Source organism: Haliotis rubra, unplaced genomic scaffold (assembly GCF_003918875.1).
Source record: "Haliotis rubra isolate DU_JTF1 unplaced genomic scaffold, ASM391887v1 Scf44, whole genome shotgun sequence".
NCBI classification, from domain to species: Eukaryota; Metazoa; Mollusca; class Gastropoda; order Lepetellida; family Haliotidae; genus Haliotis; species Haliotis rubra.
In genome coordinates this window covers 1,142,689-1,161,398 of record NW_025767124.1, presented here as the reverse complement: position 1 = coordinate 1,161,398, position 18,710 = coordinate 1,142,689, and the positions used below count along the sequence as shown (strand labels likewise).

At 40.4% G+C, this 18,710-nt stretch overlaps 2 protein-coding genes and 1 long non-coding RNA gene across 3 annotated transcripts in view; 2 read left to right on the top strand and 1 right to left on the bottom strand.

The window, feature by feature from the left end:
- Positions 1 to 1,957: 1,957 nt before the first annotated feature.
- On the top strand, positions 1,958 to 10,920 carry LOC124289332 (alpha-L-fucosidase-like). The gene is made up of 8 exons (XM_046725948.1): positions 1,958 to 2,427; positions 3,820 to 3,926; positions 5,331 to 5,461; positions 5,905 to 6,038; positions 6,679 to 6,776; positions 7,950 to 8,082; positions 9,274 to 9,444; positions 10,479 to 10,920. The coding sequence occupies exons 1-8, from the start codon at positions 2,093 to 2,095 to the stop codon at positions 10,735 to 10,737; spliced, it is 1,368 nt and encodes a 455-aa protein (XP_046581904.1). The 5' UTR covers positions 1,958 to 2,092; the 3' UTR covers positions 10,738 to 10,920.
- LOC124289339 overlaps positions 10,852 to 18,710 on the bottom strand; it is a 17,659-nt gene continuing 9,800 nt past the window's right edge. Inside the window, exon 3 of the long non-coding RNA XR_006901664.1 lies at positions 10,852 to 10,928. This is a non-coding gene — a long non-coding RNA (uncharacterized LOC124289339). The remainder of the gene's footprint in view (positions 10,929 to 18,710) is intronic.
- LOC124289337 (glutathione S-transferase 1-1-like) overlaps positions 16,201 to 18,710 on the top strand; it is a 7,605-nt gene continuing 5,095 nt past the window's right edge. Inside the window, exon 1 of the mRNA XM_046725953.1 lies at positions 16,201 to 16,359. Coding sequence (XP_046581909.1) covers positions 16,281 to 16,359 — 79 coding nt within the window. The 5' untranslated portion in view covers positions 16,201 to 16,280. The remainder of the gene's footprint in view (positions 16,360 to 18,710) is intronic.

Below are 18,710 nucleotides of genomic sequence, written 5' to 3'. Positions count from 1 at the left end.
GTACACTGTCTATTTATTAAAAATATAATGGTGTCAATTATTCGTATCATCATAAGCATCGTCCATTTAATAAACTGTTCATTGAAAACCTTGGACTGTGTACATATCTCGATTTATGGTAATGAAACCTACTTGCACCCGGTGCAACCCTAGGTAATAGCCTTGTAGTACCAAACAAAAAACATGTTGCACCTGCTGCTCAATATAAAATTAAAATTAGTGTTTGGTATTGATGATTTAGAACATCATTATAACAAAATTATTCTCAGTCTGATAAGACCATTTTACCGTTTCACATAAATTATAGTTTCATTTGTGATCAGTCACAGTTATTCAATCCCTTTGCAGCGTCACCATGACAACACTTGCTGTTCCACGCCAGCCCCTCACTGTTCTGTTTCCAGGCTGAAATCTGTGTTCCTTTACAAGCGGCATATGTACATGCATTAGGCGCAAGATAGTATAAACATGAGGGTGCATGTTCTAGTTTCAGGGGCGGTGGGGTAGCCCAGTGGATAAAGTGTCTGCCCGTCACGCTGAAGACGCGGTTCGATTCCCCACATGGGTTCAATGTGTGTAGCCCATTTCTGATGTGAAATTTCTGGAATATTGCTAAAAGCAGCGTAAAACCACACTTACTCGCTTGTCTAAGGTTGCACCAGTGCAGGTTCGAAATGATTAATTAAGCCGAGCCCTGACAGCACAGGGGCGTGTCACGCTTAGAAACAGCGTTAGAAAGACATATAGGTATATAGACCCTACCCTAGTACTATATAAAAGGAAAGGGATGTGCCTGACAGTGTGTGCTCATGGCTACTCAGACAAAGGATATATCTTACTTCTATTATCTCGTAGCCACTATCTCAATAGACACTTATTACATAACCTACGGTATCACATAATGTGTTATCTACGGTTACCTAAGCCGATATTGTTAGGCAGCCATGTGACTCGATCACCCGCATGTGACCCCGTTCGCCATTGTTGTGTAACATAAGAACCCGGATCAATGAAGCACATGACTTGTATAGACTGTCACGTGGTGAGCAACATGAATAGATACAGAAACCCAGTTTCCTGATTGTATTGTCCTCGTTTCAGTGTTTGTGCAGGAATAATTGTCCTTGACAATCTTGTCACATGATGAATAACACGATATTTAAGAAAAACAAATCACGTTGGTATTGTATTTTGTAAAACCCAGACAGCTGAGAATATTTTTCTATAAACAATTTGAATCACGCTGAATGGTTATTTTTTACTTGATTTATTCATTCAAGGACATTCGAAAGAATGTTTAGATATTTTTTCCTTACAGTGTAGCATACTGATTCTTTGTTCACAGAGAGCTGTATCGAAAATCGTTTTCTACATACTGAGACTATAAATAGTTAATGGTCTCTGGTACGTGGCAATCGATTAGTTCAGCGTTATAACCTTATCCACGAATAACGTATTCGACCGTGAAAAACAAACAATTTCTGAATATTTGGAATAGGTTTGAGGTGGATATTTTCATACGAGTTGACTATCTGTCCGCTCTACATCACAAGATGTGTTTTCATAGGTTTTCATTTCTGAACGTGTTTGTATTCACCCTGACGGTGAAGAAGCTGCGTCTGTTTCAAGCTTCTCTGCTCATATGTGACAAGTGTTGAGTGTCATGATATATGATCTCCAGACCAAATCGAGTTTAAATAAAGCCGCACTCGTGACTAGCTTAGACTTGCACAAGTCTCTATAAGGTATTAATTAATAGTTTAAATGATATTTCTAAAAAAATATAAATTTCCGCCTAACAGACTGGTGTACTTTCCGTTTATCTAGACTTGCCTCTTTAAGGATAGGATTACTATTCATCCATGGGCTTAGCCTTCAGTACAGCCTTGGAGCAAGGCTAGACGAGCTACGAGTCATGCGATGCGTCCGTCCACCCGTCTCTTGATATAATTTAAGGACGCGGATGGAGAGCGAGAAACCAGTTTAGCTTCACAAAGCGCCCATACCGACACCGCACACGTGACTGGCTGCGAGTCATGTGATTCAGATACGCAAAGTGTACATCCTGATATCTTGTACAAGATCAGCCAACATGGCTGGGCTGTTGTTGTTAACGCTGTTGACTGTGACATTAGCAGCAGGTGTCCACTACGACCCTACATGGGAGTCACTGGACCAGAGGCCCATCCCGGCCTGGTACGACGAGGCGAAGTTTGGCATCTTCCTTCACTGGGGGGTGTTCTCTGTTCCAAGCTTCGTTGGAGCATGGTTCCAGGACTTCTGGTTGAATAAAAGAGCAGACGTCGTGGACTTTATGCAGAACAACTACAGACCAGGTTTTACCTATGCTGACTTCGCGCCACAGTTCACAGCTGAATTCTACAACCCCCAACAATGGGCCCTGTTGTTCAATGCATCAGGTGCAAGGTAAGATGACAAAGGCACTGTAAACAAACCCAGTGTTTCGTCCTAAGAATCAGCCGTGATTGTTACCATAGTTACCATTGACTGACGTTGACATGCTGTTACCAGAGACCTTATAATAGATGGTGTCTTCTACTACTGACAACCGCCCACTACAGAGTGAATACGAGTTAATAATTTCCTGTTCATCGGTAGAATCTATAAATAGTGTCAGCATCCCATTGGCTGGTGTGATTGGTTTCGCTCGTTTGATACGTTTTAAGACAACTCGTAGATATATAGTCTCTGACAGATAATAAGTATATTAAGAAATATTACTTTGAACATCACGATATTCATAAATTTATATCTCTGTTAACCTACTCTAGCAAGGAACACCTGGAAAAGTTGTCAATGTTCCTATACCATGCCTTTCTACACAAGAGAAATGTGCTCTCTACTGCCTAATAACAATATAGTCAGTATACATGTACTATAGGCCTGTGACCTCTTAAGTGCAAATAAAGACTATGTAGACAGACGCTCAAGTAGCAGTCTCCATGTGATACTATTAGCATGATTAGGTTGCTGGAGAGTAACACTGATATGCCATGAAGCATATATTACCGGTAGCCAGTGGCTAATGTGTGATATTTAATACCCCCTCTGAAGCCTGTCACATTTATTCAAGGTACAATATTTATCTTCAGCCCTCGCGATGCCTACACAGGTTAAATATATTTTGTTTGTACGCCAAAATCAATATACCTGTGAGGTTCGTCGTGAGTTACTGCCATGGACGTTTACAAGTAAAGGGAGGTCACTCTTCATGCTCTGTCCTCGTTTCCTGAGCCAATGATATGGTCTGTTGTTACTCATGATTGGTTTGTTGTTTAAGGCGGCACTCAGCAATATTCCAGCTATATGGCGGCGGTCTGTAAATAGTCAAGTCTGGACAAGACAATCCAGTGATCGACAGCAAGAGCATCGATCAAGGCATTAGGGGATACGATGAAGTCATGATTTGATTCAGATAATTGTTCACAGGGGGAACATTCACTTCATGTGAATAAAAGCGACTAAAACCTTTCTATATTCATGTAAAAATCTCTGCTAAAAGCAGAGAAAACCAGTATTAATCATGGAACTGTCCGGTTACCTTAACTACAAGTATTATTTATTTATTTACTCATTCATTCATTTTTTTCTTTCTTTCTTTATGTTGTGTGGTTCCCAAATGAGGGTAAAAGCAGTTACGTTTAGCACTGTTGAATGGGTACATGTATACCCATGTCTAAGCGGTGTAATTATAATGAATCGTTCCAAATGCGGTAATCGTGTGCATAGAGCTCCAGATATTATATACCTGGCTTCTTCTTGTCATTTGTACAATAAAAATGTCATGTTGTATTTCAGATATGTTGTACTGACAACAAAACATCATGAAGGATTCTGCAACTGGCCAACCAAATACTCCTTCAACTGGAATGCCATGGACGTCGGCCCTCAAAGGGACTTAGTGGGTAGGTTTACCTGCAGCAGAGACATTAGCCTTGCTCCAAGACTGTACTGTGTGCTAAGCCCATGCATGTAGAGTGAGTGAGTTTAGTTTTATGCAGCACTCAGAAATATTCCAGCTATATGGCGGCGGTATGTGAGTGGGAGAAGAAGTTTAGTTTTACACTGCAGTCGGCAATATTCCAGCTATATGGCGGCGGTCTGTAAATAATCGAGTCTGGACCAGACAATCCAGTGATCAACAGCATGAGTATCGATCTGCGCAATTGGAAACAGATGACATGATTGTGTCAACCAAGTCAGCGAGCCTGACCACCCGATCCCGTTAGTCGCCTCTTACGACAAGCATGGGTTACCGAAGGTTCATTCTAACCCGGGCCTTCACGGGTCGGCAGCGGTCTGTAAATAATCGAGGACCAGACAATCAAGTCACTGGGGTACTGAAGATCAATTCTAAGCCGGATCTTCATGGGTGCATGTATAGTAATTTTATCCTTTAAAGAGGCAAGTCTACATAGCGGGACAGGACCCTATTCTGTTATTTTAGTTCTTTTATAAATTATTATTTAAACTATTAATTATAACCTTAGAGACTTGTGCAAGTCTACAGAGACATGAACACTTTCAGTCAGTATACGGACCCACAATACTGATTTGTGAAAAACAAGTATCAAAACATATATATGATTTTAATGGTGAATAATGGATGTTGAATTAGAAAAATAATACCAGTATCTTCCTTTACGTGTACAGAATAGTTAAAGGCTACTCTGTCACTGAATCTATTGTACAATGAATGGCGTTAAGCATGCACGTTTCACATGTCAATGCTTCTCAAGTTAATGTCCGAAATATAGCCGGAGGTAGGCCTCGGGCGTTCAGAACTTAAATGAAACCCTCAGATATGATACTAACAAACCTAAAAATATTATCAAGGCGAATGTTAGATTCGATCCCACAAAGGGAAGCAACTCTGCATTGCGAATTGCAGTGTCTTTAAAGAATGGCGCCCGGACCCTTTCACTGTGGAAATAGAATAGACGGGTGTCTTATATGTAGAATGTATAGGGTTAGAATGGAATCCAAAACATTAACAGGAAACACGAGCAATGGGGACTTTCGACCATGTACCTCTGTCGAGCATGTTTGGAAAAGATGTTTTTGTTCAAGATTTAACTTGTTTTAACATTCTCGTTGTCATAAATTGTAAGAAATTGGGAAATCAGGAATTCAAATTGGGAATTTTTACTGTTAGTCGCTACAAACCTGAGAAGGTCTAGATAAATCCCCGATCAGGTTGTTAGTACCTCCGTCAAAATTGCTGTTGAAACTGAACTAGTGCAGTTACAGTCACACGCCAACATCCCTCAAGAAAGGGCGATATAACCACACTTCTCTCTGTGTTTCAGGTGACCTGGCCAACTCCATAAGGAAGATCACGAACATCAAGTTCGGTCTTTACCACTCACTGTTCGAGTTTGTCAATCCGATCTTTCTTCAAGATCAGAAGAACCATTTCAAAACTCAAGACTTTGTTAAGGTTGGTCTTTTATACATTCCTCAATCAGGCCGTTTATATGCCATGTCTACTTCATTTATACTTACCGTGTCTTCTGTATTTACACTCAACATGTCTACTGCATTTACACTTACTGAAGTAACAGCATTTACACTTACCGTGTCCTCCGTATTTACACTTAAATCCTTCTCATAATGTGAATAGCAGTGGCTGAACAAAATGAACGATTTGTATTGTGAAAAATATCCGAAAGTCAAACAAACAATAATGTAAATAAATAGATTGTTTGATGGTGTAAATACATGTAAACAGTTGGTTGCTTACAACTGAGGAAAACAGAGATTGTACTTAACATTTACCAGCCCATGGCCAGTGTAACTTAGGTTACATACAGACAAATTGTGTATTATATCAAACAAATGATCATTCCTTATTTGGTGTCCTACCCAAGTTATTGCTTCCAGTACAAGACAATGCCCGAGTTATACGAGCTGGTGAACATGTACAAGCCTGACGTTATCTGGTCTGATGGGGACTGGATGGCCAATTCTACCTACTGGAATTCTACTGAGTTCATAGCCTGGCTCTATAACAACAGGTAATTTTTCGAATATTATATCTAGAGCATTCCCTGTTTGGTTTCTGTGTTGAAAAAGGCCCCAGCAACACTACTGCCCCAAAGAACACTAAATAAAATGAGTGGTCATTTTCAACTTCCTCAATTGTGTCATTGTTGCTAATAATGTCACTGAGTCACTGGATTGTTTGGTCCTGACTCAATTATTTATAGGCTTTCGTCATTGCAAAATATTTAAAATTTGACAAAATATAGAAATTCAAAATCTAAAAACAATGTATTTTGTCTTTGTTTGTCGGCATATCATTATTTTATAACAACTGCAGTTATTATCCACAGTTGCCATACAACAACAGTTTTCAGCTACTTGTTACATTTCGTATGTATTCATCCGCTACATTATAAATGATATACATAACTCATTTATGATGACTATACGTTGTTTAAAGCCTTGGTGGGGGCGGTGGGGTAGCCTGGTGGTTAAAGCGTCCGCTCGTCACGCCGATGACCCGGGTTCGAATCCCCACGTGGGCACAATATGTGAAGCCCATTTCTGGTGTCCCCTGTCGTGACATTGCTGGAATATTGCTAAAAGCGGGGTAAAACTCACTCACTCGCTTTAAACGTTGGTTATTTGATTATGAATGTTATTGTTTTGCAGTCCCGTGAAGGACTCTGTTGTGGTCAACGACCGATGGGGAAATGATACATGGTGCAAACACGGGGATTACTACACGTGTAGTGACAAATACAACCCAGGTAATACAGGGAGCAATACAACGTGTAGACAGGGTCCCAGTTTCACACTGTCAAAACGTTGTCACAACGTTATTCTGTGGACTCCCATTTACCTTGCAATTGTCACAACGTTGTGGCCTGACGTTGTGAAACTTCCATTTTTACGTGCCACGGGTTATTTGATGCTAACGTAGTATTAACGTTCTAACTTTAATAATTGAATAGTTTTCCCAGTAGTGAACAGTACATAAGAAACGAAGCAGACATTCACTTCAATGTTTATTCGTCAATTTGCATGTTCTGTTGGTCGTGTGCTCTGAAGCTGTAGCTTTATAGTGAAGAAAGAATCTCAAAGTGAAAAGTTTTATAATAAACTTTATCGTGACACCATCGTGTTATAACGTTGTGAGGAGCCCAAAACATAACGTTTCATCAAAGTAAATTTTCAACGTTGTTATTACGTTGTGACGTAGCGTTATAAAAAGACGTTGTGTCGTGACAACGACGTGGTATGACGTTACCAATCTACAAACTCCCCACAACGTTGCGTTAGCTAGGGTGGCCTTAACAGCATAAAACGAGCTCAGGTAAAACAGTGCATTAAGGCCCTACCTGCGAAAACACCCACAGGAATAAAGATGTAAATGGTCGATAAATTTAAACACTTTTTATTATATTTATATGCTTCCAACAAAGTCAGTGTTCAAACATTAACACATGTTGAACAGCAAAGATTTGTCAAACGTTTGAACAAAATCATGTGAACCTTGAAAAATAAATTCAACAAGATATCAAGTTTGGTATTTTTCATTATATTTAGTAAAGTTCATGCTTAATATGCATTTACACGCAGTCACAACTTATTTACATTCCAACAATGCAATTAAATTTATGTATACTATATATCCTATGCTCTTGTACCACCGTGGGTGGTTAAAAGAGAATAAAGATTGATTGATTGATTTACATTAGCATGGAGCCCCCATGTTTATAGAGGCACCCGGGCAAGTGACATTGTGTTCTAGCATAAGACGGAACTGCCCGTACCTACCTAGTCTGTCTCACAGTCCCTGAACCACATTATTTTCCCTACTGCCTAGCCCTTCAGAGACGAAGCAGCGTTAGTCTAGTAAATACCAAGTCCGCACTGAAGGCCAGGCATTGGTATTACCTGCATACATTTTCACTCTTCAGGTGTCCTGTCTAAGCACAAGTTTGAGGATGCTACCACTATTGACAAGGTGGCATGGGGGTTTAGACGTAACGCCCTGCTGAGTGATTTCAACACCATAGAGGAGCTTCTTCAACAGTTTGTAACTGTTGTCAGGTAAACGAATGGAAGCTTGAAGACCCGCCAAAGAATTGGTATTGATTGTAAGAGGAGTGAGTGAGTTTAGTTTTACGCCGCACTCAGCAATATTCCAGCTATATGGCGGCGGTCTGTAAATAATCGAGTCTGGACCAGACAATCCAGTGATCAACAGCATGAGCATCGATCTGCGCAGTTGGGAACCGATGACATGTGTCAACCAAGTCAGCCAGCCTGACCACCCGATTCCGTTAGTCGCCTTTTGTGGCAAGCATGAGTTGCTGAAGACCTATTCTACCCCGGATCTTCAGGGGTCGCTTGTAAGAGGGAACTAACTGGATCGGGTGGTCAAGATCGCTGACTTGGTTGACACATGTCTTCGCATGACTGTTGATCACTGGATTGTCTGGTCCAGACTCGATTATCTACAGACCACCGCCATATAGCTGGAATATTGCTGAGTGCTGCGTAAAACAACAACCAAACCAAACCTAAATGAATGGAGATATACAAACTCAAGTATTTTCTAACACTTGGGCCAGTGTAACACGTGTAACGCCGGGCGCCGAAAAAACAAAGCCAGGCAAATTTGATAGTATAGTGTCATTTTCGAAATCCACTTGTTATTATAAAACTACAGGTAGAATATTTAAGTTACAGCAATATTAATTTGACGATAACTATCACCTGCGAAAAGTGGGGTTTGGGTGTTGCTATCACGTAAAGTAGGGCGTTATTATAAAAAGAAACACGGAAATTTAATAAACTATTGCCTTATTAGAGAATTGTGTGATGTTATAACCGTAAAATAGTTTCAGTTGTTCCGAATGTATTGAATTTCCTATCTCATCGGACCTCTTTTTCTATCAAAATTGCATATTTTCAGAAACTAGTTTTATGGTGTACCATCAGACCCACCGGCGCGTCACGTTGCTTCTATTATTTCCCACTGGAACTCGTTATTTACCCGCTACTTTCTTTATTAATTTCTTAATAATCTTTAAATAGATGTATTAATACCTTGTTGAATTTGTGTTAATTAAATAATGACAGGTATTTTTTATTGGTTGTGACTGGTACAGGAATATGTACTCTATGAGTGAATAAATGTTGTCATGAATCTTGAAACCATTTGCTGAATTTTGAAATAAAATCCTCGAGGAAGTCTTTATAACATTAATAAAGTTGTTAATTCTCAATTTATAACAGCTGCGGTGGCAACTTCCTGCTGAACGCTGGCCCCACCCCTGACGGAATGATCACCCCGATCTTTGAGGAGAGGCTACGACAGATAGGACAATGGCTGAACGTTAATGGAGACGCCATCTATGCGACTCGACCCTGGACTACCCAGAATGATACAGCGACACCTAGTGTATGGTGAGTGCAAGGCAGGGCACTGTTGTCTCCATGACAATTTGACTATTGTTGACTGGGAACCTAATTACACTGACCCGTGAAGATCCGGGGTAGAATTGATCTTCAGTAACCCATGCTTGTCGTAGGAGGCGACTAATGGGATCGAATGGTCAGGTTCGCTGATTTGCTTGACACATCTCATCGTATCCCAATTGCGTAGATCGATGCTCATGCTGTTGATCACTGGATTGTCAGGTCCAGACTCGATTATTTACAGACCGCCGCCATATAGCTGGAATATTGCTGAGTTCGGTGTAAAACTAAAGTCACTCACTCATTCACTCTTAATTACACTAGACACACCATTTACCTTCGTTAAAGGTCTCAACAGGCTTGCGATACTTTTCATTAACACTGGGCCCAAAAAAAATATTCGGGTAGGGGGCGCTCGGGTAGTTAACGTCGGAAGCCTGGAGACGAGATTATTCTGAGAAACGAAGACTTTAAATTAACAATAGAATAACATATGATATGGGTTTAAAAGGTCTTATTACCCATTTCTCCCGAAACTCCCCTTATTTCAAAGTGTTCATCTGGGGGCTGATGCTGCACTGTTTATATTTTAGGTGACAGCCGAAAACTTGAAATCATTCACATATTTCTCTTCCTCCCAAATGTCGTTTGCAAATTCTCGTTCTCTATTTCCGTGCCTCACCCAGGGCGTGTAACTGTAATCGCGTTTCGGGTAATGGTGACTGAACAATACTTTTCATTGTCATATATCAAAAAATGGTATGTGGTATTTTACGAGTGTGAATGATATGTCACAGCATTGCTTTCACTGCAGGGTCATATCATATCATATCAGTACAATAACTGTGACGAGTCGTACAGAGCCCTGAAACATGTATTCTTATAGCGTCTCGATTATTAGGCAGGTCTAGATTACTGTTTTGGAGAAAATATCTGGGCTGCTTTTTTTATCATATTGTATGTAGAGAAAATCTTTTTATATTCAAGATTTAAGTGTTACTTAAAACGGATATTATTTCCAGGTACACTTCCAAGAAGTCTGCCACCGGCATTTCCGTGTACGCCATCGCTTTGAGCTGGCCAAAGGGAGATAACCTAGAGCTAGCTGCCCCACAAGCGGGTCCCGCCACGAAAGTGGCGTTGCTAGGATACCCAGGATACTTTGATTTCAAAGCTGGTGCCACGTCAGGAATGACGATCATGATTCCAGGAATTCCACCCAATCGTTTGCCTTGTCAGTGGGCCTGGGTCTTCAGACTTGATAATCTCAAAAATCAATAGTAAGATCAAAGTGAAGTTGTGTGCATTTTTAAACAAAGGTACTTGAGCGGACGTCCGTGGTTTTTGTCTCTTATGTGTTGTATTAATTACATGTGCTTGTACACATTTTATTTCATATCCCATTCTGAAAAATACTTTGAAAATATTTGTCCATCATACATTCATTAAATCCAATGCGATTACTTTGCTAACTGGAACAATCTCATATCGACTTTACCTCAGATAGGGGCGCACAGATCCTTGAGGATACATCTCAATCGCGGGAAGTCTTTTGAATGTAAACATCCGGGTATCATATGTTGGTAGTGACGTCATTTCAGGACCAATGTGAAATAGTAGGTAGTGATAGATTTGTAACAGTTCTGTGAAAAATTCGTTACCCACTCGGCGTTATACCGCCCAAAGCCGAATAGCGTGGTTACGGAAAGGGGCGAGACGTGACGAATGCTATGAAAAGTCATTTGAGGGGTTGTGGGTTATTGTACCGGAAGCCAAATTCTGGTGTCCCCCGCCGTGATGTTGCTGGAATATTGCTAAAACGGCCTAAAACCAAACTCAGTCAGTCAGTCAGTATTGTACCGGAACTTCACGCATTCCATATTCTGCCTCCACGTGTCTGTGACTATTTGTTTTGGTGTGTGTTTAACACATTACCTTCGTGTTGTTAGCTGTTCAGATATATTGTTAACGAAATCCTCAAATTTATTAAATGTGTTGGAACCTGTCGCAATGATGAAAGGTGACCCTGAATAGTCTACCATGGGTATTCCGCCGTGTTTCAACAGTGTGAATGAAATCAGAAGGGGAGGTAACTTCGTGTGGCCTGAGCTATAACACTCATTTAATGTGGAGATAACATGCTTATCAAATTCATTTTGTACAGAATGTTATCAGATATATGTCAAAAGCAGGGTATCGGAGTAAACAAGGGATGAACTGTTCAAAACCCCTATTGTCCGTATTGTTTAAAACAAGCCTGTTTTGTTTTAACAGCAGGAAAAAAAGTGTTTTATTACTCACCCTTTGAAGATATTACTGTTTAATATATCTACAATGTTATTACACATTGCGTACACATTGTGTAATGACATCACGTGCTGCCGGAACTCTTTGCACTCGGCCACATGACCAAAGTAACGTGATCAAAACAATATGTCGGCTGTCATTCATAACACATCTGGAAGTCGCGATATTCAACTGTTCTTTGCTCGGATGCGTGTAATATCATTTATATCAAATAAATAACATGTTGGCTGAAGTCATTTGGTCCCTTTTTCATACCCCCTTGTTTATTTAAAAAAATCAAATTAAATAGACTAATGTTTAAATGAAATGTAATTATACGCGTGACCCCTGTTATGTCGGCGTAATGCACTCGTTCTGTAACTTGAATTCTGAGATATTATTCTGCTAATGATGGGTGAGTAATAATACAATACTAAACGATGCCCCGTGTAATGCGATATTTATGAAACGAGTGAATGGTTTGGTATCTAACGAGCGAAAATGTCTGTTTATTGTACATTCCATTTGTTTACTATTGTAATAAAGACACATGATGCTGTGTTGCAGCGGCTTTGATGTCTCACATCAAAGTTTCTCTGTATATTTCCTTTGTAATATTTTTCATATTTGTCCATACTTACAACTTATGCTCCACAACATCCTTTGAAATATTTTTAGCAGTTGTCATGTATACAATTTATGTTTGTACAAGTTTGTAAATACAGACATCTGGATGGTCTGTGTGTTGTTATGTAAAGTATTTTGCATTTCCCGACGTGACCTCCTTCTCCGGGTTTCCTCCACAGTAAGCTCACGCTATACAAAGGGGCGTTGAACCAAATCGACTCACTCACGTACATATGTCTTCAAAGATGCCTTTACTGTAGATACAACGTTCACGGATGTAAGATCACTGACCGATCCAGGGTGGTGGTGGGTTGTTCAGGTGGTTCGAACATGAAAATGACTAAAGACAACATTGAAGTTAATGTTTTGCATTGGCGGAGCCAACGGGGGTTCAGGGGAACCCCCTTAGACAAAACACACACACACACAGACACACACACCCTTGAAAATTCCTGGATCCGCCTATGAAGATGGTAGATCTGTGTCAAAAGATTGATGTGAATCACTCGACGATCGAACATTTTTATCTGCCATTTGCTGGATTTCTGGGTAAGCATACAGGAGCCTAAAACTTTATCCACACTCTTCGTTAGAGGCGACTAAATTGGTCTGCTATCCAGGCTCGAAGTTAGGAATTCAATATCGATATGAATGGAGTAGTGAGTTTAGTTATACGCCACATTCAGCAATATTCCAGCTGTATGGCGGCGGTCTGTAACTAATCAAGCCTGAATAAGACAATCCAGGGATCAACAGCATGAGCATCGATCAACGCAACTGGGACACGATGACATGTGTCAACTAAGTCAGCGAGCCTGACCACCCGATCCCGTTAGTCGCCTCTAAATTACAAGATGCGCTCGTAATACTTCAGCCCCCGCATTCTTTCCAATCATCATCCACTTGTTGATATATCCCGAAAATAGTGTATTAAATACAATTTAAAAAGCAGACAAATGACCTAAAGGATTGAAACATTGTACCGAAACATTTACAACATTCAGAATATACGAGGGAGAGGGATATTTCCTATCGGTTTTTTCCAAATCCACAAAGAAATCTGGGACGTCCTCGGGGGTTGCACCGCCTGAGCTATAACACTCATTTAATGTGGAGATAACATGCTTATCAAATTCATTTTGTACAGAATGTTATCAGATATATGTCAAAAGCAGGGTATCGGAGTAAACAAGGGATGAACTGTTCAAAACCCCTATTGTCCGTATTGTTTAAAACAAGCCTGTTTTGTTTTAACAGCAGGAAAAAGTGTTTTATTACTCACCCTTTGAAGATATTACTGTTTAATAAATCTACAATGTTATTACACATTGCGTACACATTATTGTAATGACATCACGTGCTGCCGGAACTCTTTGCACTCGGCCACATGACCAAAGTAACGTGATCAAAACAATATGTCGGCTGTCATTCATAACACATCTGGAAGTCGCGATATTCAACTGTTCTTTGCTCGGATGCGTGTAATATCATTTATATCAAATAAATAACATGTTGGCTGAAGTCATTTGGTCCCTTTTTCATACCCCTTGTTTATTTTAAAAATCAAATTAAATAGACTAATGTTTAAATGAAATGTAATTATACGCGTGACCCCTGTTATGTCGGCGTAATGCACTCGTTCTGTAACTTGAATTCTGAGATATTATTCTGCTAATGATGGGTGAGTAATAATACAATACTAAACGATGCCCCGTGTTATGCGATATTTATGAAACGAGTGAATGGTTTGGTATCTAACGAGCGAAAATGTCTGTTTATTGTACATTCCATTTGTTTACTATTGTAATAAAGACACATGATGCTGTGTTGCAGCGGCTTTGATGTCTCACATCAAAGTTTCTCTGTATATTTCCTTTGTAATATTTTTCATATTTCGTCCATACTTACAACTTATGCTCCACAACATCCTTTGAAATATTTTAGCAGTTGTCATGTATACAATTTATGTTTTGTACAAGTTTGTAAATACAGACATCTGGATGGTCTGTGTGTTGTTATGTAAAGTATTTTGCATTTCCCGACGTGACCTCCTTCTCCGGGTTTCCTCCACAGTAAGCTCACGCTATACAAAGGGGCGTTGAACCAAATCGACTCACTCACGTACATATGTCTTCAAAGATGCCTTTACTGTAGATACAACGTTCACGGATGTAAGATCACTGACCGATCCAGGGTGGTGGTGGGTTGTTCAGGTGGTTCGAACATGAAATTGACTAAAGACAACATTGAAGTTAATGTTTTGCATTGGCGGAGCCAACGGGGGATTCAGGGGAACCCCCTTAGACAAAACACGCACACAGACACAGACACACACACACAGACACACACACACACACCCTTGAAAATTCCTGGATCCGCCTATGAAGATGGTAGATCTGTGTCAAAAGATTGATGTGAATCACTCGACGATCGAACATTTTTATCTGCCATTTGCTGGATTTCTGGGTAAGCATACAGGAGCCTAAAACTTTATCCACACTCTTCGTTAGAGGCGACTAAATTGGTCTGCTATCCAGGCTCGAAGTTAGGAATTCAATATCGATATGAATGGAGTAGTGAGTTTAGTTATACGCCACATTCAGCAATATTCCAGCTGTATGGCGGCGGTCTGTAACTAATCAAGCCTGAATAAGACAATCCAGGGATCAACAGCATGAGCATCGATCAACGCAACTGGGACACGATGACATGTGTCAACTAAGTCAGCGAGCCTGACCACCCGATCCCGTTAGTCGCCTCTAAATTACAAGATGCGCTCGTAATACTTCAGCCCCCCGCATTCTTTCCAATCATCATCCACTTGTTGATATATCCCGAAAATAGTGTATTAAATACAATTTAAAAAGCAGACAAATGACCTAAAGGATTGAAACATTGTACCGAAACATTTACAACATTCAGAATATACGAGGGGAGAGGGATATTTCCTATCGGGTTTTTTCCAAATCCACAAAGAAATCTGGGACGTCCTCGGGGTTGCACCGCCTCACAATAATTGTAAGTACAGGACGCCCAGAAGTTTTGTTTACGACAGAATATTGTTAGAGTCCTGGCTACAAGACAAACATATTTTTCGTTGCCAATATCATATATCCAGCATATCAGGTAAACGCCAGGAAGGAAGCGATGCGGGTCTGCCGGTCTATTTCTGACAAATGCTGTCCTTATCATCACTATTGTGAACTGGTATAATCAAATAAAAATGCCACGCAAATAACGTCCTTTATAAATACACCGAAATAGACTCCTTACATAATCCATATGTCACGATTAATCTAAAGACAAAAAATCATAACTGTGAATGCATGAAATTCCCTTTCAAAACAGATTTAGGGGGCGAGGAGCTACAGTAAAACGGAGAGGTGAGTTCATGTGAAGCTGGTATGGAAATTATGCTTAGGAAAATGCAATCAAGGACCGTTAATAATATAAGGAGGGAGGGTGATGCGAGAAAATAAAACCTCAGCGTAAAGACTTTTCTTAACATATTTCCTCTTACTAAATGATTTACTCTAAAATATAGGCCTATATATGAACTGATATAAGGGGGATATGTATTAGCATATTCGGGAAAATTATTAAAATATGTGAATAAGTATAATACATGCGAATAGTTAATTTTATAAGGAAAGAGGTAATTAAGCCTATGTGTCCTGACCCTTCGGTTCTAGTAAATAAGGGATACGCCCACTGGAATGCCGCTGTTTGAGACGGGTAATTGAAATATAAACACACAATGTGGGTCACAACGCTGACACTCTTCACCGGTACATGGACCGTTCCACTTTGACGTATGAGTTACTTCCCCTGATCGATACAGTCGCGTCAGTCAGACGCGAGGCAACCTCCAAGGCTGATAGTATTAACGGCTTCTTGTTCAATCGACAATCATGGCGGGAGACTCCGGAAAGATGAAACTGTACTGGTATCCTGAATACAGGTCTGTGCGACCGATATGGCTTATCAAAGGTACGTGCTGTAGCTTTAAAGGACGATATCTTAAATTATGAACAGTTAAATATTTCCAAAACGACAGTCGCTTCTAACCAAACCATCGGTTCTCTTCTGTGAACGATTGCATCTACAGAGACGGTTGGTGGAGTTACGTCCGCTGCTTCTGTGCTCGATTAGACAGGTGCGACTTGAGCTTGGTTTGTTATATAAACAGCTATTCTCCATTGCGGAAAGCTGAAACTGCACTGGTATAACCTCTCGATCTGTGTCAGACACAGACCCACTTTCTGAATAGCCTTGATCTGCCTGTCAACAACCAATGCTAGAAAAAACTTCAGTAACACACGCTGATAAAGAGGTCGGCTGTTCTGCTGAATCACGATGTAGTAGGCCAACACAGCTAGCAATATGTCCAGGACACAGTCAATACGTCTGGCCCGTTCAGAAACGATCGATGATATAACTACTACAATGTTTCAGTTAGTCTGTACTGGGCCTCTCCCAAGGTTTGGGGCGGTGGGGTAGCCTAGAGGTTAAAGCGTTTGCTCGTCACGCCAAAGACCAGGGTTCGATTCCCTACATGGGTACAATGTGTGAAGCCCATTTCTGGTGTCCCCCGCCGTGATATTGCTGGAATATTGCTAAAATGGCGTAAAACTAAACTCACACACTCACTCTCCCAAGGTTTAATAGATAGAACGCCGTCCGAGATAGCGGGGTCCCGGTGGTTCAATCCCGTCACTCTGTCTGTTTCTCTCCTTGCTGCTCTGGCGTTCTACCAACCAAAAGACTTTAAAAGACGGCACATAAACTATAGGTTAAAAAGGTACTTAAGACGGTACTGAAGAGGGTTGGTAAACAGGTACTTAACACGGTACAGAAGAGGGTTGGTAAAAAGGTACTTAAGACGGTATAGAAGAGGGTTGGTAAAAAGGTACTTAAGACGGTATAGAAGAGGGTTGGTAAAAAGGTACAGACGGTACAGAAGAGGGTTGGTAAAAAGGTACTTAAGACGGTACAGAAGAGGGTTGGTAAAAAGGTACTTAAGACGGTATAGAAGAGGGTTGGTAAAAAGGTACTTAAGACGGTATAGAATAGGGTTGGTAAAAAGGTACTTAAGACGGTACAGAAGAGGGTTGGTTTAAAAGCACTAAAGACGGCACATAAGAGGGTTGGTAAAAAGGTACTTAAGACGGTACAGAAGAGGGTTGGTAAAAAGGTACATAAGACGGTATAGAAGAGGGTTGGTAAAAAGGTACATAAGACGGTATAGAAGAGGGTTGGTAGAAAGGTACTTAAGACGGTATAGAAGAGGGTTGGTAAAAAGGTACTTAAGACGGTACAGAAGAGGGTTGGTAAAAAGGTACATAAGACGGTACAGAAGAGGGTTGGTGAAAAAGGTACTTAAGATGGTAGAGAATAGGGTTGGTAGAAAGGTACTTAAGACGGTATAGAAGAGGGTTGGTAAAAAAGGTACGGTACAGAAGAAGACGGTACAGAAGAGGGTTGGTAAAAAGCACTTAAGACGGTATAGAAGAGGGTTGGTAAAAAGGTACTTAAGACGGTATAGAATAGGGTTGGTAAAAAAGTACTTAAGACGGTACAGAAGAGGGTTGGTAAAAAGCACTTAAGATGGTATAGAATAGGGTTGGTAAAAAGGTACTTAAGACGGTATAGAAGAGGGAAGGTAAAAAGGTACTTAAGACGGTACAGAAGAGGGTTGGTAGAAAAGCACTAAAGACGGCACATAAGAGGGTTGGTCAAAAGGTACTTAAGACGGTACAGAGGAGGGTTGGTAAAAAAGCACTTAAGACGGTACAGAAGAGGGTTGGTAAAAAGGTACATAAGACGGTATAGAAGAGGGTTGGTAAAAGGGTACTTAAGACGGTACAGAATAGGGTTGGTAAAAAGGTATTTAAGACGGTATAGAAGAGGGTTGGTAAAAAAGGTACTTAAGGTATTTAAGACGGTACAGAGGAGCGAAGGTAAAAAGGTACTAGGATACAGAAGAGAGATAATTTAAAGATTCTAATTTTTTTCACTCATTACTCATGTATCAAATTTGAATATAAGCAGAACATTAATCCAGATTCAAAGACAGGTGAACAGTTAGTATTTTGTCAAGTCACCATGGGCTTCAATGCAGGCTTCAATGCGGCGGGGCATACTACTGATCAAAGAAGTTAGAAAGTCGTGGCCCATGCTGTCCCAATATCGGACCACCTCTTCTTTCTTTTCAGCAATATTTGTCAGATTTTTCTTATTGATACTTTCCTTCATAAGTCCCCAAACATTTTATATTGGATTTAGGTCAGGCTTGGCCAATCTAATAATGTCATATTTTGGGTCCGAAACCAGGCCTGTGA